This window comes from Toxorhynchites rutilus, chromosome 3 (genome assembly GCF_029784135.1).
Source record: "Toxorhynchites rutilus septentrionalis strain SRP chromosome 3, ASM2978413v1, whole genome shotgun sequence".
Classification (NCBI taxonomy): Eukaryota; Metazoa; Arthropoda; class Insecta; order Diptera; family Culicidae; genus Toxorhynchites; species Toxorhynchites rutilus.
Genome location: NC_073746.1, coordinates 67,902,972 through 67,926,950, shown reverse-complemented (window position 1 = coordinate 67,926,950; position 23,979 = coordinate 67,902,972). Strand labels below are relative to the sequence as shown.

Below are 23,979 nucleotides of genomic sequence, written 5' to 3'. Positions count from 1 at the left end.
GTTGATATATGACCTTTGTAACAGCTTCAATATGACCGTTTTGAACACTGGGGAAACAACACGTGTACCTAAACCTCCTGCTAACCCAAGTGCTCTTGACCTCTCGCTTTGCTCGAATTCACTATCGTTAGATTGCAAGTGGAATGTAATCCAGGACCCCAACGGTAGTGATCACTTGCCAATCAAAATTTCCATCACCACTGGGTCGAATTCTTCTGAATCTATAAATTTGGCATATGACCTCACAAGACACATTGACTGGAAAAAATATGCGGACGCGATTACTCTAGCCATCAATTCCAGAGATGGTTTACCTCCATTGGAGGAGTATAACTTCCTTTCTCGTTTGATATATGACAGCGCGGTTCGCGCTCAAACGAAACCCATCCCAGGTTCCACTATTCGTCGAAGGCCTCCCAATCCATGGTGGGATAGCCAATGTTCCAAGCTTTATCAGGATAAATCGAACGCATTTAAAGCTTTTCGGAAACGTGGAACATTTGAGAATTTTCAAACGTATTTGGACCTTGAAAATCAATTTAAAAACTTGATCAAAGGGAAAAAACGTGCTTATTGGCGAAATTTCGTGGGAGGTTTGTCACGAGAAACGTCAATGAAAAAATTATGGAAAGTGGCTCGAAACATGAGAAATCGCTCTTCATCGAATGAAAGCGAAGAATATTCACATCGATGGATTTTTAATTTTGCACGGAAGGTTTGTCCCGATTCCGCTCCTGTGCAAAAAATTGTTCGAGATATACCACAAGATAGGTGCGATCTTGATTCCGAGTTTTCGATGGTAGAATTCTCTCTTGCTCTCCTTTCTTGTAACAATTCTGCTCCAGGAACGGATAGAATTAAGTTCAACTTATTAAAAAACCTCCCTGATGTGGCGAAACATCGCTTGTTGAATTTATTCAATCGGTTTCTGGAGCATAATATTGTTCCAGATGATTGGAGACAAGTGCGAATTATAGCTATTCAAAAACCCGGAAAACCCGCGTCCGACTTCAATTCGTACCGCCCAATAGCAATGCTGTCTTGTATACGGAAATTGTTGGAGAAAATAATCTTGTTTCGCCTTGATCAATGGGTTGAAACGAATGGCCTCCTCTCAGATACACAATATGGGTTCCGCAGGGGCAAGGGGACGAATGATTGTCTTGCGTTGCTTTCTTCAGAAATTCAAATGGCTTACGCCGAAAAAAAACAAATGGCTTCAGTATTCTTGGACATAAAGGGGGCCTTTGATTCAGTTTCAATAGAGGTTTTGTCAGACAAATTACACTCTCGGGGTCTGCCGCCTCTGTTGAATAATATGTTATATAACTTGCTTTGTGAGAAACATTTGAACTTTTCTCACGGAGATTCGGCAGTAAGTCGGGTCTCTTACATGGGCCTCCCCCAGGGCTCATGTTTAAGCCCCCTTTTGTACAACTTCTATGTAAGCGACATCGACAATTGCCTTACACAAAATTGCAGCCTAAGACAACTTGCAGATGATGGAGTGGTGTCTGTCGTAGGATCAAACGAATCCGACCTGCAAGGACCCTTACAAGATACTTTGAACAATTTTTCAACCTGGGCCATTGGGCTAGGGATCGAATTCTCCACGGAGAAAACAGAGATGGTGGTTTTTTCTAGGAAGCATAGACCAGCAAAACCAAAGCTTCAACTTTTGGGTAAACCGATCACTCATGCTATGTCATTCAAGTATCTTGGGGTCTGGTTCGACTCCAAATGTACTTGGGGGGCCCATATTAGGTATCTGAGTAAAAAATGTCAACAAAGAATAAACTTTCTCCGTACAATTACCGGCACATGGTGGGGAGCCCATCCCGAAGATCTTATAATGTTGTATCGAACAACTATTCTCTCAGTGATGGAGTATGGCAGTTTCTGTTTTCAATCAGCTGCCAAAACACACCTCATTAAACTCGAGCGAATTCAGTATCTTTGTCTCCGTATTGCGTTGGGATGTATGCCCTCAACGCATACCATGAGTCTCGAGGTTTTGGCAGGCGTACTCCCACTAAAAGATCGCTTCAATTTATTATCTCTTCGGTTCCTCATCCGGTGTAAGGTTATGAACCCATTGGTGATCGGAAATTTTGAGCAGCTTATCGAGCTAAATTTTCATTCAGGATTCATGAGCTCATATCATGAATTCATCTCCATGCAGGTTGATCCTTCTTCGTATACTCCCAACCGTGTTTGTTTTCCTGACTACATCAATTCCTCTGTACATTTTGATCTGTTCATGAAGGAGAAAATCCATGGAATTCCAGATTATCATCGATCGGGGATCGTTCCTACGATCTTCAATGAAAAGTATGGGCGTGTCAATTGTGATAATATGTACTTTACTGATGGGTCCTCTATGAATGAGTCCACAGGATTTGGAGTGTTCAACGAAATTTTTAGCACCTCCCACAGTCTTCAGAATCCTTGCTCTGTGTATATTGCTGAATTGGCAGCAATACATTGGGCGCTGGACAGCGTCGCCTCACGACCTGTTGAACACTATTACGTTGTAACGGATAGTCTGAGCTCTGTCGAAGCTATCCGTTCAGTGAGGCCGGAAAAGCACTCGCCGTACTTCCTTGAGAGAATACGAGAAAATTTGAGTGCTTTAACCAGACGCTGTTATGCCATTACCTTTGTCTGGGTCCCTTCACATTGCTCAATTCCGGGTAACGAGAGGGCTGACTCATTGGCAAAGGTAGGTGCAATTGAAGGCGATATTTATCAGCGTCAAATCGCTTTCAATGAATTTTATTCTTTAGTCCGTAAAAATACCATCGCTAACTGGCAACGTAAATGGAACGAAGATGAATTGGGCCGGTGGTTTCACTCGATTATCCCTAAGGTTAGTCTCAAACCATGGTTCAAAAGTCTGGACTTGAGTCGGGACTTTATTCGCACCTTCTCCCGACTCATGTCCAATCACTGTTCGTTAGACGCGCTACTCTTTCGTTTTAATCTTGCCGATGGCAATATCTGTGCTTGTGGCCAAGGTTACCACGACATCGAACACGTTGTTTGGTCGTGCGAGGAGTATCTTGTTGCCAGATCGAATTTAGAAAACTCTCTTCGGGCTAGAGGAAGGCAGCCCAATGTGCCGGTGAGAGATGTGTTGGCTCGGTTCGACCTTGATTACATGTCCCAAATATATGTCTTCCTAAAAGCTATCGATCTTCGTGTGTGATTGTCCTTATATCCTTATTTTTTCCTTTTCCGAAAAATCAAATCCCTTCTTACTAACAATAGAATAAGGTAAAATGTAAATACATGTTAGATATAAGATAGGCTTAAGAATTGAGTATGATGAATGTGAGTGCGAATGTGAGTGTGAACATTGTCAACATATCCTTATATCCCATCCTTTTCCTGAAACAAAATGTCACCCTTCTAAACTCGAGCAAGCCGCGAGTAATCGGTTCTCTACTTCATTAACATTAGCATTAATAAAAAATGTTTATATATACTTGTAACTATACAGATAGGAGTTTGGCTCCTTTAAACTTATGTAACTGAGCCTGTAAAAATAAACGATTTAATAAAAAAAAAAAAAAAAAAGAAAATAAAAATAATAAGGCAGGCGATGAAGAAAATTATTTTTATGGCTCGCAATGCTCTTAAAAATTCAGAAAAAATTACGCCACATGTGGAAAAAAGACACATACGAACGCATTTAAATAAAAACTAGAGCAGAAGTGGGTGTGAAGGTTATATTTTTTCCAAATTTCGAAATGCCAGAAAGTACCTTAATAAGATGGACTATCAGTATTTATTCATATTTTTGTCTCAAAGCTATTGAGAATGGCGTGAAAAAAAACAAAAGGTGCATTTTTCACCATATATCCTATAGTGTACCATATAAGGACTCAAATATATGGTACTACTGCCAAAATGCTTATGTACCCTATACAATATATTCCATACAGCTGGTGATTTGGTTTGGGGGACTTTTTACTCCCTTACCCAGCCAGACCCTTTGGAAATATAAAAACAATATTTTTTGTGTCGCGCAACACTGAAAATAATCACACATATCTAGAAAAGCCGAAGGAACACATTCAAATATGAATTAAAGTAGTACTAAATTTGTAAATCCAGAATTTTTTTTTTTCAAAATTTCAATATTTTTTTAGTACTTACATTTTCAGATGGCGTAACTAGATTATTATTCCAGTGAATCAAATTTCCAAATGCTCGTTAGAAAGCTACCGTCATTGCGCGGTTTTTTCTGTATGTGTCAAAAAGTTGAAGCGTAAGCAATATAGTTTTTTTTCCAATTCGAATATGTCCAATTTTGTACCAACTGAGCGAACGTGTCAGACGTGGTTTGCACGGTTTCAAAGTCGTAATTTTGACTTGGAAGACGAAGAACGTTCCGGACCGCCACAAAAAAGTTTGAAGATGAAGAATTGGAGGTTTTACTCGATCAAGGTCCGTCACAAACGCAACAAGAACTTGCTGATACACTTGGAGTAGCTCAGCAAACCATATCCGATCGTTTAAAAGCAATGGGAATGATCCGAAAGATGGGACATTGGGAGCCGTATTAATTGAAGCCACGAGACTTCGAACGCCGTTTTTTGACGAGCTAACAACTGCTCCAACGGCATAAAAGAAAAGGTTTTTTGCATCGAATCGTTACTGGCGATGAAAAGTGGGTCCTTTACGACAATCCTAAACGTCGGGCAAAGTAAGCATACCCCGGCTATGCATCAACATCGACGGCCGCGCGGAGTATTCACGGCCATAAGGTTATGCTGTCTATTTGGTGGGACAAGCTGGGTGTGGTGTACTATGAGCTATTAAAACCGAATGAAACTATTACGGGGGCCCTCTACCGATGACAATTGATGCGTTTGAGCGGTGCACTGATGGAAAAAACGGCCACAATACGAGCAAAAACACGATAAAGTTATTTTGCAGCACGACAATGCTCGGCCGAATGTCGCGAATCCGGTCAAAACATGCTTTGAAACGCTGAAATGGGAAGTATTCTCCAGACATTGCTCCGTCGAATTACTACCTTTTTCGATCGATGCAACATGGCCTGGCCAGCACTTCTCCAATTTTGAGGAAGTCAAAAATTGGATCGATTCATTATTGGATTGGATAGGACCATTAGCCGACAAATCGGCCGACTATTCGCAAATGGATTGCCAGAAAAGATAGGAAAAAGTTTTGACTAGAGATGGGCAATACTTTGAATATTAAATTTGTAACCATTTTTGCAGAATAAAGCATTAATTTTTAAGAAAAAAAGTCGAAAAGCTTCGAAAGCTTCTCGAATCATTTTCCAGCCAATTTTCGATCAGAATCAATGACGGAAAGACCAAGGATTGGGCTTTCGTCGCATCAAATAAAACAATTTGAAAACACCGATTCCGATGATTTTTCGGTTTCCAAAAAAAACTTAAATTTCAACGTCTGCGACACTATATACGTGTATATACGCTAGCTATACGATTTAATGTTTGCAGGGCATCTACTTTTGCGCTATTTCCCTTCTGACGAACTAAGTTCACCTACAGGTAAAAGCTAACAGCATACTGAAAAACCTATAGAGAGTCAAACTCGTCAAATCCAATTGTTTTGCTATGATTAGCTTTCTGATTCATGCAATAGTCAACATTCAAATTGGCGGAATTGCATTTTTCCCCGATTGACAACTGAATTCCCTGATATTCCCTGGCATTGTTTAAATTCCCTGATATTCCCAAATTTTCAAGGTTTTTCCATGTAGTCTACACCATGGAAACTTTCACAGGGAAAATGGATTACTACTTCCAAGCGTCATTCATTGTATTTGTTGTGCCACTTTGCGAGTCAGCTTGTAACAAAACCGAGTAAAATAAAACAGGTTTTCTCTCTCTCCAAACATTCGCGTGGAATGGTATTCAATTACATTTTTTACTATTAGTATCAATCAGAGGAGACGTGTGTTTTCTATCTTCCATCAGTTTCGATCAGCAAAAACTTTAAATCTGAAATATCATTTTTACGCAAGATAGCACATTAGTAGTAGTGATCACTTCATACATAGCTGATTGCGTTTTCCCTGTCGCCAGTAGTCATTGCTGCTTATTCCGTAGATAGAAAAGAAAATAAGGATTTATATATATATATATATATATATATATATATATATATATATATATATATATATATATATATATATATATTATATATATATATATATATATATATATATATATTATATATATATATATATATATATATATATATATATATATATAAATCCTTATAGCATAGTTCTACGTCAAAAGAATTCGAACTCGTTGAATTAACTAGCTCGACATTTTTATGGGTGGTATCCCTCCAAAGTGAAATATAGCATCATCAAATTTATCGCATAGTACAATTTCCACACGCATGTTTCATAAAAAACATTCGGTGTTAATGGAAAAGCCCTCTAAACGTTGTGGTTTCACTAAACTCATCCTTTCCAGAAATGCTACTATCGTTCATTTTTTGGAGCAAAGTCTGTTTCAGTGCCAAGTCTGCTGGAACTTCACTGATACATCCAGAATCAGTCAATATTGTCGAAAGCTTCTCGAATCATTTTCCAGCCAATTTTCGATCAGAATCAATGACGGAAAGACCAAGGATTGGGCTTTCGTCGCATCAAATAAAACAATTTGAAAACACCGATTCCGATGATTTTTCGGCTTCCAAAAAAAAACTTAAATTTCAACGTCTGCGACACTATATACGTTTATATACGCTAGCTATACGATTTAATGTTTGCAGGGCATCTACTTTTGCGCTATTTCCCTTCTGACGAACTAAGTTCACCTACAGGTAAAAGCTAACAGCATACTGAAAAACCTATAGAGAGTCAAACTCGTCAAATCCAATTGTTTTGCTATGATTAGCTTTCTGATTCATGCAATAGTCAACATTCAAATTGGCGGAATTGCATTTTTCCCCGATTGACAACTGAATTCCCTGATATTCCCTGGCATTGTTTAAATTCCCTGATATTCCCAAATTTTCAAGGTTTTTCCATGTAGTCTACACCATGGAAACTTTCACAGGGAAAATGGATTACTACTTCCAAGCGTCATTCATTGTATTTGTTGTGCCACTTTGCTAGTCAGCTTGTAACAAAACCGAGTAAAATAAAACAGTTTTTTTTCTCTCCAAACATTCGCGTGGAATGGTATTCAATTACATTTTTTACTATTAGTATCAATCAGAGGAGACGTGTGTTTTCTATCTTCCATCAGTTTCGATCAGCAAAAACTTTAAATCTGAAATATCATTTTTACGCAAGATAGCACATTAGTAGTAGTGATCACTTCATACATAGCTGATTGCGTTTTCCCTGTCGCCAGTAGTCATTGCTGCTTATTCCGTAGATAGAAAAGAAAATAAGGATTATATATATATATATATATATATATATATATATATATATATATATATATATATATATATATATATATATATATATATATATATATAGTTTGTCGGGTCCGCTAATGAAATATAAATATTGTAAATTTTAGATATTCGCTTAAACCACAGAACCGTTCAACTGTATATACACGGTACATAAACATCATCGTCTCATCCACGTTCACACACACACACACACACACACACACACACACACACCCAGAGAGAACTTCCAAATCGCTCTCGGTTCGACGACACCCACCGACGAAATTGCTTCCAAATGAAAGTTTACAACATTTATCTTCTGTTCTATTATTCACGGGGACAACGCAGCGAGATGTGGTGATAGAGAGATAGTCGTTGAACTCGTTTCGCCGCTATGCAGCAAAGCAGCGCTTTGTCGTCGTTGTTACTCTGGAACGGGCAACAACAGCAACAACGATACAATGCAGGTCAATGGTCTATAATTTTATCACCCACGACACGTCCCAGCGATATATACATTTGCGCATTTTGGACAACCTCGTTGAACATTAGTCATTAGGCAGCGAGCGAGCGAGCTCCCATAGTTTAAAGCTATGCGTCGTTTAGAAGCCATACATAGAAGGCAAACCGGTCTTTAATTTCACTACGACAGGGTCTAACAAAGACATCAAATGATTTGATGCGTTGCGTCTCCCCGGGTTATCTGCACCCGCATGCCCTCTTGCGCTGTCTACGGTTGCTTGTAATCATATATTTTATGGCAGCTGTATATGAATGTTCCGTGCTAAAACAGTGCCGCAGCAGATGAGCACAACCTGGTGGGTGGAAGAATTCAGGAAAGTAAAATGAAAAATTGAATCTATCCAACATGAAACATTTTCAGGGGACATTACTGAAACATACAACCTTCCCTGTGGGTAACGACGAGTATGCCATTGCATATAATATATACAAATCTCCACACATCGTCGCTGAGTTGCTACTCCTTCCTCTGGCAAGCACCATCCACGAACTCCAACGTCTCGTCAGGGGTTTTCGGGCGAACGCATGGAACAGCGAATGGTTCTAACGCCACGAGGTTTTCTGCTGAATTCCCGCATACTTGCGTTCAACGTCCCATTCTGAGTCAGATTGCACCCGATGACGATGACAATGACAGTAGTGATGATGATGGTGGTGATGTTGGTGGAATGCAGGAATAACATCTGCATCGTTGAACCTCGCAAAAGCAGCAGCAGCAGTAGCACCCAAACCAACCGACAAAGATTATGAGTCAGCGCAACGATACGAAGATTGCATTAAACTACAGCGTCGTTTCCTTCCGCCGCCGTCGTCCACGATGCGTTCATTTTTTTTTTCGTTGCTTCAGGCGAAATCACTAATGCTTTCGAACGAGCCGTGAAGCAGACAGCAAACAACGCGACGCTTTGTCTGGGCATTACCAGTCAGAGGATACGAGCCAGCGGCATTTCGAGTCGCTTTATCGTATCATTTACAGATTTAAAAAAAAACATCATGAATCTCTCATCCCAGCCGCGAATTGCTCGTATGCTTTTCTCCTCTCTTTCTCCTAACGCAATCAATCATATCGCTCTGGCAACGGATGAAAACAATAATCAAACCAGCAAACTGCTGAAATGCACTTGTTCGGTACGATTTCAAGGTTTGCGCGGCGTCGGCTACGGTTTATTAGCGCGGAATCGTCAAATGTTAACATGAGCCCAAGGACGCCATCATCGATTTCGCAAACAATGCCGCAGCAGATTAACGCTCGGCTGGGCGCGACGACGACGACGCGCGATGCGTTCGGTGAGATCTCACACTAATGAGTCGTCGAAATCGGAATCCGGTGCTCTTGAGCCTTGTGCTTGCCGAGATATAACGTGTACTTAATTAATACTGTGTGCTAGTGCGCCACCGATCGGATGGTGGGGCAAACTCATTGCCAAGGGTAACTTTGCGCCGTCGATAATGGGCGCCGAGCTCTTGTTTCGGTGAGTTCGAGCTCGATTAACTAACGATTTCCGTTTCCATCACAAATTGATCATTAATCATGTATGGGCTTAATGATTGTGACGATGGTTGCCACCATGATATTGATCTTTCAGCCATCCAGTTACTGAATCTCGCTTGATGCACCGATCGGTCATCTGCCCGTAAAAATAGATGAACAAACACATTTCGGCAAATTTCTATCCACCTCGCCCGGCTAGCTCAGTCGGTAGAGCATGAGACTCTTAATCTCAGGGTCGTGGGTTCGAGCCCCACGTTGGGCGGAAATGTTTTTGCTACTTCTGTTGGACAGGAATTTGAGGAAAACTAATTGTAACCAATTGAATATCATAAAAAATTAAAAAAAACATACCGTCATCCGGGGGCAAATTGATCACCGGGATGAAAGTGATCAAACGTACTAATGATTGAAATTTTTTAAGGCATTATTCAATAAAATCTAAAACTTTTCCATATGACACGTTCAACTAACATTTGTAAGTACCGACATTAACTACCGAGGTGAGTGTCTTTTAGAATTTCTCTCGTCAAACAACATAGATATAGCTAACAAAGGAAATGAACCAACATTCATAAACGCAATCAGACAAGAAGTCTTAGACCTAACGCAGTGTAGCCCGGTTATTCTTGACAAGATTCATAACTTGCACGTTTCCGAAGAGGTGTCTTTGTCTGATCATAGACACAATATTTTTGAATGGGATGGTGGCATGACAGTTCAGAGAGAATACTGAGATCCCAAAAAAAACAACTGGGATCGGTATTGTGCAATTCCAAATGAAATCGTCCAAAAAATTCAGATTTTAAAAACATGTATTTTGGATTCGAATCAAAGTTTGTATTCCGTTTGGGTTGGAGGAAATATGAGTTTTCCACAGCAATTGGGAATTTTTTGACTCAAGCGTAACTTTTGAAAAGGCCGTATCGATTTTAGTAGGAGAAATCTTTGATAATTTATATCTAAAAAACTATGAGTTGTACCGAAATAGTGTCTTAGAAAGAGTTATAGTGTATTGATGTCTTAACACGAAAAAAATATACACTGAGAAAAAAAATTAGTACTTTTATTCACAAAAAAAAACTTTAATTTGCAATATCCAAAATACATATTTTTAAATTTTTTAAAAATTTGTTCATATAAAAAAGAGGTCATGTAGAAAATTTAAAAAATGGGTCCAAGATGGTAAAACTATTTTTGACGAACTTTGTAGAACATCGAATTTTTATGAATTTCCGAAAATTCGAATTTTCGTATGTTAACAATCATCTTTAGCCACAAATTATGATTTCAGATGTGATTCAAAATAAAAAAGCTCATTATAAATCTCCTTCTAAATGCATCCATTCTCGAGATATTTAAAAAAATATTTTTAATTTATTGTCTTTTTATAGTAAATATTCCCTTTTAATATGTTTGTCGTGTTATACCGTCATGTTCATGAAATTTAATGAATTTGCTTATAATTTCCAACAACTTTTCCAATTACATTATTATGGTAAAAATATATGTTTAGGAGTAATGTTGAAAAACATTTGAAGACATGTGAGTTAACCCAAAACGTAGCGATATTAAAAAATATTTTTTTATCTTAATACAAACTTTTAACATATTATTCGTGTTTAACAATCAAAACACAAACAGTAGAATTGAAATCCCAACAACAAATACACCTTGTTGATTCAACCGGGCGTTATGGGTACAAATATAATTATATTGTTTACGTTATGCCTAGATTATACCTGAAGTCAGGTATCTCTAAGCTACCTCTGTGTAGGTATATAAAGTCAGGTATCTTTAAGCTACCTCTGTACAGGTATATAAAGTCAGGTACCTTTAAGGTACCTCTATAATGTATATAAAGTTACTCATATTCAAACATCGTTCATCAGTCGAACAATCTTCATTATAGAGTGAATAACAGTATACCACAATGGACCACAAAAATTTTTTTTCGTGTTGTAGATCGTTTCCGAAAAACGATAAGAAATGTTCATCTGAAAAACGTTTCTTAACCGTGTCAATGATTGAGAAACTTAAGTCAATGGTATGCAATATCCTTTTAGATACATCTTTAAAAATTTGCGGATCATGCCGTTTATCTGTATACTCTTCCAAACCAAAGCAGTGTAATACTGAGGAGCAGATCAGTACAGCAGTAGGAAATACTTTAGAAGAAGTACCATCAATAGTTTCAGTCATTTCAGCATCTTCGCAAGATTCCCAAAACCGCTATATACCAGAGTATTCCCGAGCGTACAACATTGAGCTATTCAACAAGGGAATCGCCGGTATTAACGTTTCACCAATAATGACGAAAAGACTTGGACAAGCTAGTTATCCCGAACAAAAATTCAAAGGAATTTCTAAAGGTATTAAAAGAAATCTAGTCGAACTTTAAACAAAAGGCAAAAGAGTTTGATGAGATTATCAATCAGCTCAAAGAGAAATTTGACCACACAGAGACAACAAGATCAGAAAAAGTTTGAATTTTAACAGTTTTGCCTAAGTCTTGGTTCATGCAAAAAATGGAAGAAGAATTTGGCGTTAATAAATATATGGCAATTCAAGCCAAATGCAAATGCAAATGAAAAAGGTCTATTGTCGACACCACATAGCAAATATGGACCAAGTTTAAGTGAAGATGTTAAGAATCATGTTTTGGAATTTTATAATGACGACGATATCAGTCGATCATTACCTGGAGAAAGAGACTATGTTTCTGTAGCCAAAGATGGGAAGCGTCAACACATCCAAAAAAGGTTATTAATAACATCATTAGGGAAACTTTCAACATATTTGAGGAACTTAATCCAAATTGCAAAATTGGATTTAGCTCTTTTGCATCAATGCGTCCGAAGGATTGCAAATTGATGAGTAGTTCAGGAAATCATAACGTTTGTGTTTGTACATTCCATGAAAATGTAAATCTCATGCTTCATAGTCTCAAAAAATATTCCTTTAACATTGAATGCAAAGAATATATGGAAAAAATACTATGTAACATATCAAATAGATCAAACTACTGTTAGCTTCGTGAATGTAAAAAATGCCCAACAATGGACGAGTTTGGAAACTGGTTTTTAGATGAGCTTCAGGAACGCAATTTAATTGAAATCACTTATGCACAATGGATTTCTACTTGTAAAACCGGTGGAAGAATTTGTATCGTATTTTTGCGAAAAAATAGAAAAATTACTTACTCATGATTACATTAAAACACAACAGTCCACATTTCTTAACAATATAAAAGCTAATTTGCAAGAAAATGAGGTTGTTGTGATTTGCGATTTTTCCGAAAATTATTCATTTGTGCTTCAAGATGAAGTTCAAAGTCATCACTGGAACAATGATCAAGCAACAATCCATCAATTCGTTGTTTATTATAGAGATGAAAAAGGTTCTCTGGCAAATTGAAGCTTTGTAGTTATATCTGAAGTTTTAAGTCATGACACAATAGCTGTGCAAGTATTTATTTCTAAATTGGTAACATTTTTTAAACAACAAATGCAGGTAAAAAGAATAAAATTCATGTCGGATGGTGCTGCATCCCAGTAAAAAAATAGGAAACATTTTGCGAGTTTATGTCAGTTTAAATCGAAATACGACATTGACGCTGAATGGCATTTTTTTTGCAACATCACACGGCAAAGGACCTTGTGATGCAATTGGTGGTACATAAAAACGGATGGCAACAAGAGCTAGTTTGGCTAGACAGCATGAACACCCGATTACGAGTGCAAAAACGTTATTTGACTGGGATAGGAAGCGAAAGGAAGACTATCTTACAAAATTGTCATTTTCATATATGTCACAAGAAGAATATGATCAGAGTGTGGAAGAGTTGAGTTGCATGTATGATAACACCAAATAAATTCCAAGTACCCAAAAGTATCTTCTTTTGTACCTGTATCTGAGAATGAAGTAGCAGCAAAGTTGTACTCCAACGACAATGCAGCAAGTTATCATAATGTGTATAGAAATATAAGAAAATAATGAAAAAATTAAATTATATACAACAAAATTGTTAGTTGATAAAAATAAATGTTGATAAAAAATAAATTCTAAAAATTCTAGTATTATTAATAGTATCTCTTAGACTCCGATAAATACAGGAATTATTTGACCAAATTGTAGAGAATTATATTTTTTATTTATAATGTTTTGTTCTGTTGGCGCAACATGTACAACATGTTAAAAGTTTGTATTAAGATAAAAAAACCATTTTTTAGTATCACTACGTTTTAACTTAACCCACATGTGTTCAAATGATTTTCAACGTAACTCCTAAACATATATTTTTACCTTGATGGTGTATTTGAAAAAGTTGTTGGAAATTATAAGCAAATTCATAAAATCTCATGAGCAGCTTGAATCAGCTTTAATTAAACGAAACGATAGTCTCTGCCTACAACAGCAACAACAGCGCGGAAACTGTTCAGCAGAGCAAAAATTATCTTGGACTGGTCTCAATACAAAACGGCTCTAACTGAGTACAGCAGAGAACTGAGACGATCCAAACGAAAATCCTGGGTATATAACTGCGAAAGCATTGAAAATACTCCAATCGTTGCTAGACTCAATAAGACTCTGGCAAAAGACCACTCGAACGGGCTAGGTTCCCTTAAAAAGGACGACGGTTCGTTTACAAAAACTCCCTCAGAAGTACTAGACTTACTGATTCACTGAAGATTCACTTCCCGGGATCTACATCTGTCCACTCGAATACAAATCTTGGCTATAATAGCGACACAAAAAGTTCCCGAAGGTACCTCACATAGCCTGAAAGCGCAAAGGATGTCGCTAACATAGTTGCTGGGTTAGTCTTCACGAGGGCCAGAGCCCTGATTCAAAATAGAGAATCAAAACTAATGCCACCTCTTATCGAGATATTGAGGGTAAGTCTGATACTAGAGCACATTCCTTCGATATGGAGACTTGTTAAAGTAGTTTTCATTCCAAAAGCTGGGAAACGTGACAAATCACTCCCAAAGGCATGCAGACCAATTAGTTTATCATCAACATTGCTGAAAACTATGGAAAAAGTATTATATGAATACATAAAGTCTGTATTCATGTCCAAATGCCCATTATCTAAATACCAGTTTGCCTACCAATCAAGCAAATCCACAGTAACAGCGCTACACACGTTTGTAACAAAAATTGAAAAATCTCTCTCGTCAAAAGAAACCGCTCTATGCGAGTTTCGTGACATCGAAGGTGCCTTTGATAATGATTCTTATCTATCAATGGCACAAGCTATGAGAAAAAGACATTTCGATAACTGCATCGTCCAATTGACGACCTTCTGATAAGTTCAGAGGTAAAAGGATTCGAGGTTGTGGGCTTTGCCGATCTAGTCATAATGATACGTGGCAAGTTCGACGACGTATTATCGAGGAGAATGCAGATGGCCTTAAACTTTACACAATCTTGGTGTATCACAGAAGGTCTGAGCATAAATCCCTCAAAAACAACAATTATTCCTTTCGCCGAAAAGAAAAACCTGCATCTGCAGTCTTTACATCTTAGGGGAGAGGAAATAAAAAGCAGCGCTTCAGTGAAATATCTTGGTGTTATCTTAGATGCCAAACTAAACTGGAACGCGCACTTAGATTCAATAATCAGCAAGGCCAACTCAACCCTATGGGCATGCTCTAAAATGATAGGAAGAACATGGGGCCTTGAACCAAAAATGGTTATGTGGGTTTACACTGCAATTGTACGGCCTAGGATAACCTATGCCTCACTTGTATGGTGGCCAAAGACTAAGGATACTGTAGCTACAAAAAAGCTAAACAAACTCCAACGACTAGCATGCGTTGCAATTACTGGAGCAATGCGAAGCACTCCTTCAAATGCATTGGAGGCTATCCTTCACCTGGTACCTTTGAACCAATATGTTTAGCTAGAGGGTAAAAAAAGTGCTCTAAAGCTTAAAAGATGAAAAAAAAACTAGACGGGGACAAAACTGGTCACTTGAGCACCCTGAATCTCTTACCCATTGGACCAGCCTCAGAGATGAACAGTGATTGGATGGAACCTAGGACTAATTATAACTTTAATTATAATTATAATTAAAACTAAAACATTACATACAGAGTGATCGAACATTCTCGTTCAGTATGGGATGAAGCTGGCCCCAACGTTCGTAATGGTTCAATCATGTTCTACACTGATGGGTCGAAAATGGGAATCAGAACAGGTGCCGGAGTGTATGGTCCCTGAACAAAAAACTCTGTGGCTATGGGAAACTGGCAAACAGTTTTCAGGCAGAAATAATTGAAATAATAGAATCTTTAAATATCTGCCTCAAAAGAAAATATAGACATCTGTACATTCTCAGACAGTCAAGCGGAACTTAAAGCTCTAAATGCTTTTGAATGCTCTTCAAAAATTGTCTGGGAATGCATTTCCCTTTTACGGCAATTAAGTCAGATAAGTTCGGTACAACTGTACTGGATTCCTTGCCATTGCGGTATAAAGGGCAACGAGCGAGCAGATGAACTTGCCAGGAACGGCTCAAACTCACCATTCACTGGTCCAGAACCATTCTGTGCATTTTCTGACTGTGTCTTGAAAAGTGTGCTGAATAAATGAGAAAACCCGAAAGTGACAGCCAATTTGATGGCTGCAAAACATAAACAGGCGAAAAAAATTATTACGCCGAGTATTAAAATTACTCAACAGCTGCTAGCCATCTTAAAAACATAGGTTTAGCACAAGATGATATTTGTCGCTTTTGTAATGCCGAAAGCGAAACCTCGGAACATTTGCTCTGTAACTGCGGAGCTCTAACTAGACGCAGACTTCAACACCTTGATAAAGCTATTCTAGAGCCCAAGGAAATATGGTCAGCGTCGCCGATCAGGATTATAAATTTTATCAAACAGATTATTCCTGATTGGAATCTATATCGCTATAGCTTTCAGTCTACTCCTTCATGAATAAGTAGTAGATAAGCTTGAAGTGTAGTATAAAAAAGGGGTATACCACAATAGTTCAAAATAGTAATTTCGTCAGTGGTTCTCATCGAATCGCTTTATAAATTGCATAAAAATTTACCTTTTTCTGAACCACATTTTCGTTCCCATTTTTGAGCACGATAAAGAAACATATTTTCAACCCATCAAAACAATATTCATAGACGCTAAACATTTCGATTCCTACTCACCTGATTCTTTACGAGTTGAAATAATAATCAGATAGTCATAATTACTACTATAACAAGTGAGAAAAATCAATTTTACAAAAACGCACCATGAAAGACAACTTTTATATCAACCAGACAACCAATGTTGCAGCTCAGTTTTCTCGGGAACAGCTGAACCAAATTGGGCGCGACAAGCTTCATTTGAAACCCCATTTAGTTTTATTTGAGAACCCTTTAAATTTTTTTCGGAATCGGTCCACGAGTTCCGGATATATGCCGGGAACAAGTTCAGTGGCCATAAATTACAGAACTTAAAACGACACAATACCCGCCGTTTGGAGTATGGAATTTCGATATTTCCAAAAAAAACTTATTTGCGACAAATTCAAGCCTATATGATCTCATTAACGTAACCCAAAGATGTTCCGGATCAGGTTTCCGAGGAAAAGGACCACTATGGTCAGAACCAAATCTCATCATGCCACATAAACTCCGCCTGCGAATGACGGATCTCCATAAAATCATGTCCGAAAAAGAACCTGAAACTATTGAGAACCAGAGCGGAGGGTCCATACTAACATTCATTCCCTTTCGCTGGTTACTGTAAGGCCGTGGCCGGCGTCGTTATTGACTATTTGAAGCTCGATTCTCCGAACCTTGCACAAAGACAATGACTTGCTACTCCCAAGCGTCATTCGGTGTGTTCTTTGTGCATTGTCGCTGGTTCAGGTCAATGACGAAGAGCAACTACGAAGTGTACAGTCTACCCAAGCTCATGCTCAGCTCAAGAACCAATTTCCGTCATGCGACACTTCGAACTTCATGATTTCTCAATACTAATTAATTTGTCCCTACTTCAATGCACAATGGTCCAAGAGATGCATTTAAGTGGAAATTAGCATTTAGAGCTCGACAGTTATTCTCTAGACAAAAACTGTCTTCGACAAAGTTGTTACATATGATGGAGCGCTCATTTTCATGTTATTAAAAATAGGGTCCAAACAAAACCAATACCATAGACCAAACTTGTCGATGAAATACAAAATATAACTTTCTTATCGTTATAGATAGAGGTAAACATAGTTCGACAATGTTGTAGTCCCAGTTATTTGAGATATCTTTGTAGAACAAAGTTTTTTTTCTTGAAATAATCGATATAGCGTCTTTTTTCTAAGTTACGTTAGGGTCACCATGAAAAAACTGTTTTCTTGCTCTAACTTTTATAATTCAAATTCTACATGCAATATATCTTCGAAAGACTTTTAGAGCTCACTAATACAAACATTTTGCGATGCAGAACTTGTCAATATCTCAACTTCACTCAATGTTATTGATATTTCTTCCCAAAAAATACGCTCTCTTCAATTGTTTCTCATTCTTTCTGGGGCAAACATAAAGAAATTTTATTGGCGGCATTTGAAAGAGCATATTTCACTCTATATGATGTGTGATTTCCAAAACTATGTTATTTTTCGTGTTTGAGTAAATTAAAATTGAAATCATGATTTTTTGGGTAAAAAAACATCAATTAGTTTGAGTAGGATTAAGATATTGACAAATTCAGCACCGCAAAATGTTGGTATTGATAAGCTTTAAAAGTCGTACGAAGACAGTTTTGATGTAGAATTTGAAATATAAAAGTTAAAGCAAAAAAAACCCGTTTTTTCATGGTCACCCTAATGCAACTTAGAAAAAAAAAGCGCTAATTCGATTATATTAAAAGATGGAAAAAAGTTTTATTCTACAAAGTTGTTTGAAATAACTGGTGCTACAACATTATCAAACTATGTTTATCTCTATTAATAAAGATAAGAAAGTTAGATATTTTATTTCATTGACTATTTTGGTCACCCTATTTTTGATAACATAAAAATGAGCGCTCAATCATATGCACCAATTTTGTCGAAGACAGTTTTTGTCTAAAGAATAAATATCACCCTTAAAGTTGTTTTTAGCGCTTTCTTTCAAAGGTACATTGGGGTAACCATGAAAAAACGGGTTTTGTTAATTCTAACTTTTATATTTACGTACGATTATTAATAAAGATAAGAAAGTTAGATATTTTATTTCATCGACTATTTTGGTCACCCTATTTTTGATAACATAAAAATGAGCGCTCAATCATATGCACCAATTTTGTCGAAGACAGTTTTTGTCTAAAGAATAAATATCACCCTTAAAGTTGTTTTTAGCGCTTTCTTTCTAAGGTACATTGGGGTAACCATGAAAAAACGGGTTTTGTTAATTCTAACTTTTATATTTACGTACGAGCTTATCGTCTATCGAGCTTAGCGATGCAGAATTTGTCAATATCATATTCCTGCTCAAAGTTATTGATGGGTTTTCATCCCAAAACTCATGATTTCAATTTTAATTTACTCAAACACGAAAAATGACATAGTTTTGAAAATCACATATTATATAGAGTGAAATTTGTTCTTTCAAATTCCGTCAACAAACATTTTATATGTTTGCCCCAAAAAGAATGACAAACAAATGAAAAGAGCTGGTCTTTTGGGAAGAAATATCAATAACATTGAGTGAAGTAGGATATTGACAAGTTCTGCATCGCAAAATGTTTGTAATAGTAAGCTCTAAAAGTTTTTCGAAGCTAGTTTGTATGTAGAATTTGAAATATGAAAGTTAGAACAAGAAAACAGTTTTTTTCATGGTGACCCTAACGTAACTTAGAAAAAAGACGCTATATCGGTTATTTCAAGAGATAGAAAAAAAACTTTATTCTACAAAGATGTTTCAAATAACTGGGACTACAACATTGTCGAACTATATTTACCTCTATCTATAAAGATAAGAAAGTTAGATTTTTTATTTCATCGACAATTTTGGTCACCCTATTTTTGATAACATAAAAAAAGCGCTCTATCGTATGTAACATCTTTGTCGAAGACAGTTTTTGTCTAGAGAATAACTGTCGAATGCACTTAAATGCATCTCCTGGACCATTGTGCATGGGAACATTCTTTATTTTCCCTCTGACATTATTATATCTGATTCCAAATGTCAAGAAATGAAATGTATTGTATCAAATTAATAGGTGATAGCAGTTCCCTGATTCACATTCCAGAATTCAATAAAAAATTTGGAATGGAGGAATACTGCTTCATGGAAATTTTTTTTTTTTGAATAGAAAACTCGCGTTGCTGGCCGAGAACTGTTCGACCACCTTTCGTGCACTGCGCACATAAAAATGCATAGTTGCCACAACAGTTTTCATAGGCCTTATCAATTCATTTCGATCATCACAATATGTGTATATACTCACCACTTTCGATGTCGATGACGAGAAGAGTGAAAACGATTAATCCACATTTTAGAAACATTTTCCAAACACGGCACCGTTTCGGCCAATGTCTGCCAGCGTGTCTGCAACCAGTTACTACCACTACTACCAGCACCGGGGGTCCGCCTCCTTTCGACGACAAAAATGAACCGATGCTACTACCCTTTCGCTAGAAGGAACTTCAAGTTGAACAAACAACAACAGAAAAAAAAGCAAATCCCCACCAAACTAGTTTTGCCGTGAACTGGATTGCGGATCGCGCTCTCTAGCTAATTGGCTCTACACCGTCTGGCGTTATTCAAAAACTGTACTTGAAGTGCTGTTCCCCAAATCGACAACACAACAGCTCTTCAGAGAGCAGCGTAACTTCACTTTTTCACGACTCTGGCTATTTTTTTCGCGATCCACTTTGGGTGCACTCCAGTCGGCTCATCGTTTTCATGGCGTTGTTTTTTCTCCTTAACTGCGAATCGTATTTATTTCAGCGCAGATGACGATGCAGCAGCACAGCACTGGTAGTACACGTTTTCCTAAGGGCGGCGGCATCGACAGCACCAGCAGTGACGAATGATTGAATTATCACCATTGCATGCAGCGCGTGATACACAGCATCACAGTTGAGCGAGCATTATTCGAGAGTTGTGCCTCACCACCCCCGCCAAGTCATGCCGAAGGGAATCTCTTTGTTTTCTCGATTCGGTCACAGGATTCTGAATATATATGAACGAATATTCCACTCTTCTTTCAACTCGTGTGTGGATTAATTTGGTCCTAGATTTAGGTTACGCTACGCCACAGCTAGAATTGCACTAACTCCCACTGAGCACAGGCTTATCACCATAACTATGGACAAAATCGGCACACTACTTCACGGCGATAGGGGAAGAAAAAAAAAACATGCGACTATGAATTCAACCATCAAAAAAGCACTTCATTCGGCACATATCCTCGACGATTCGTTATCTCACCGCGAAACACCACTTTTGCTTCCCGCTGCACTGATAACATTCGCACTCATAAATCATTCACACGACCCATTCGCGTTTTACTCGGAACTGTAATTACACCATCCGATTAAATTTTACCACGAGACAAAACTCGGTATATCCTGACACAAGTTTCACTAACAACTACTATGCATAGCGTCGTGGCGCTCATTCACCAAACAAAGACACACAGCATCCTGCTCCTGTTTTGCTCGCTTGTCTGTTGCTGGTGGGCGACTTTCTCGATACACAGTCACCAATACTGACGCACACACTCAGTAGGATCTATCTTCCAGTGGAATGCCTGAAACGAGATGAGAATGAAAAATAGTATTTGCATTAATCTACGCACCAGACATTGATTCGGAAAAATGTGATAAATCTGAAACATGATCAGTAAGTATGCACGGCGTTACATTGAAATAGTTTCTTTGTGTGAACCATTCAGAGTCAGCCTCAGTTCCTCAAGGATGAGTCTCCATGCTGCACTCGTACCACAGAACAACACCAGCTGATGATCGAAAAATCCTCAATTCAATTTTTGAATAACATCTCGAAAGCAATCACCACTCAGCACCCGTCACAATTTGGGCATTTCGACCGGGCACGAACTGATTATCCGCTTGAAACTTTAGCCAAAAACCCAACAATCAACCACCAACCTCCGATGGGTTCAAGAGTTCGTCAACAAATTTGCTTTCCTTTGTTATCGCGGTGCTGGTTTACGTCCGAGCGGAGTGCCTTCTCGCGACGCCCACTGCGCAGGTCCTTTCCAGCGGAACGGACTGGAAGTATCCTTGCACCCATACACATCCAGGCGTGTGGAGGAACGCGTGGAGTAACACAACAACCGCGCGAGAGAAAGTTCTTCTCAGCGAATGGGAAGGGTGGGTAATCACTTGCATGCTTCGACTGACTGCGCCAGAGCTGGCCATATGTTTCACTATTGTGATCCTCACAAAACGAGTGATTATGGTGGCGAGTAGAGGATGGGGTCCAATGAAAGGGTTAGAATTTGTGTGTGTTGAGGGCTTTGAACGTGCCGATCTGAGTCGAGTTACTGCTTAGAGTTGAATTTATCAGGCTTGTGTGGTTCGTACGGACAATGATTCCTAATAGTTAGTGTATTCTTTCTTATTTATCTGGTCTCACATCGCAATGATCTTCAATCATACATCCTTCAGATTTTTCTTATAAATATTTTACTAGCTGACGAGGCAAACTTCGTCCCACCCAAAATTTATTTTTCGTTATCACATTCACGTTTTTTACTAAGCAGAACTGTTCATTGATTGATTTTCTAATCTACCCTTTAGAATTACTTTTTACTATAGAATTCCTAGTACTCCTACCAAAACTCGTCATTATAATATCAGATTATTTTCAGACACAATTCTCGTTCAATATTTTCAACTACTTGCAAATAACATGTTTCTTCGTTACATGAAATAAATGTTTGATACAGAAAATATGACAGAATAAATACAGCCCTAAATCGGACAATTTCTTTCTCGGGGCCACAATACGAGCAAAGACACGATCAAGTTATTTTGCAGCACGACAATGCTCGGCCGCATGTCGCGAAGCCGGTCAAAACATACTTGGAAACGCTGAAATGGGAGGTTCTATCCCACCCGTCGTATTCTCGTACTGTAGGATACGAAAAAATCCCAAATTATGACATTTTCCTATGTTGTTACATTAATTTTGGAGGATGATGTTAGGAAAATAATATATTTCAGTTTGGTCTTTTGAAAATGGTAAAGCAAATTCGATAGATTTCCATGAAGTTCTTTTAAAATGTGTTTTTTTTTTTCTTACAGATAAATCTGTATCGTTCCATATTATTATTTTTGAAGTCGATTCAGTAAACTTTGTAGGATGAGAATTTCCAGAGATATGTACGAAGTCGATTGAATTGAAGTATATAGTGCACTATATAATATTCTTTCTTCATTTACTGGCCATTTGATCTTTATTGTTGTGTTTAGGCGCGAAACATTAAAAAAAAACAAAAACGCTAGTGTTTTATAACTTTAGAACCAAATGGAAAAACTCTCACTCCTTTACAAAATTAACGTCAATTTCACATGAATCACAAAAAGTTTCTAATTCGAAGATAATTCTTTAGTTCTCAACCAATTTAAATAACTTATTTAGGGTGGTTTCGACCAAGCTGCGTCAAGTTGTAGTGTGTATCTCTGAGGATATTCCTTGTTTAAGCTCTTCAAATCTCTCATACTGCTTGTAAGCTGCATCTACTTTTTGTCCGATCACTCCTCATAAGTTCTTGATAAGGTTTTGATCTGCTAAACAAGCTGACCAGTCCTGAATCTGAAGCCTCTATTCATTAATGCCATGACATTCGGGATTTAATGAATTGATGCCAAGTTACCCAATTATCACGGTGTTTTTGATGCAAAACAGCAGTAAATGATTCTGAAGTACTTCGTTGATTATTCTGACTGATCATTTGTGTTGATGAAAAACTATCTTAACCAATGTAGATAGTTATTATATCCTACACCAGGGGTGGCCAAACTTTTGGGGATTGCGGGCGACTAATTGTTCAAATGTTAGGCTGCGGTCTACCAAAATTGACTGTATCAGAAAGTCATTAGAAAATGTATTTAGTACTAGAAGATAAAACAAAGTTTTATCCCTCCTGTACTCGCGCGCAAAACCATAAATCGTTTAACTTGTGCGTCTCTGTAATTTTGCTATTGTGTATTTTTTGGCGTTATTGGTATTTATTTAAAGTAAAAAAAGTCACAGGAGGGTTGTGTCCGAGACACGACCGCATAATTGACGTAGGATTCCGTTAGGCTTTCTGCTGATTTTGGATATGTTTGAAGAATTACATTACAGAGAACACATTTCGGTAGGAATAAAAGTTCTCCCTTCTCCTTTTTTGAATTGCCGATTTCTCCTAGGCAGCTTGGTTTTGATGTCTCTGTTAGGGAACACATTTCGGTGGGAATAAAAGTACTCCCTACTTTCATGTATTTGCAATGCCGATTTCCCCCAGGAAGCTTGGTTTTGATGCCTCTGTTAGGGAACACACTTCGGTAGGAACAAAAGTTTCCCCTACTTACATGTATTT

At 37.8% G+C, this 23,979-nt stretch overlaps 1 protein-coding gene and 1 non-coding gene across 8 annotated transcripts in view; one reads left to right on the top strand and one right to left on the bottom strand.

Annotated features, from left to right (window-relative positions):
• Positions 1-23,979, bottom strand: part of LOC129775156 (disintegrin and metalloproteinase domain-containing protein 10) — a 237,532-nt gene that overhangs the window by 177,254 nt on the left and 36,299 nt on the right. For 4 of the 7 annotated variants that reach the window (XR_008742866.1, XM_055779511.1, XM_055779516.1 and 1 more), the window contains exon 2: positions 19,873-21,180. Coding sequence is in view for 6 of the 7 variants with exons in the window: in XM_055779511.1 (XP_055635486.1) it covers positions 19,873-19,930 (58 nt within the window). In the remaining variant the exon portion in view is untranslated. Of the gene's footprint in view, positions 1-19,872; positions 21,181-21,292; positions 21,576-23,979 lie in introns of those variants that run through there. The other 3 variants (XM_055779513.1, XM_055779512.1, XM_055779514.1) reach the window with 3 other exon arrangements.
• Trnak-cuu (transfer RNA lysine (anticodon CUU)) lies at positions 9,629-9,701 on the top strand. Its single transcript has one exon. It is a non-coding gene; the product is annotated as a tRNA-Lys (tRNA).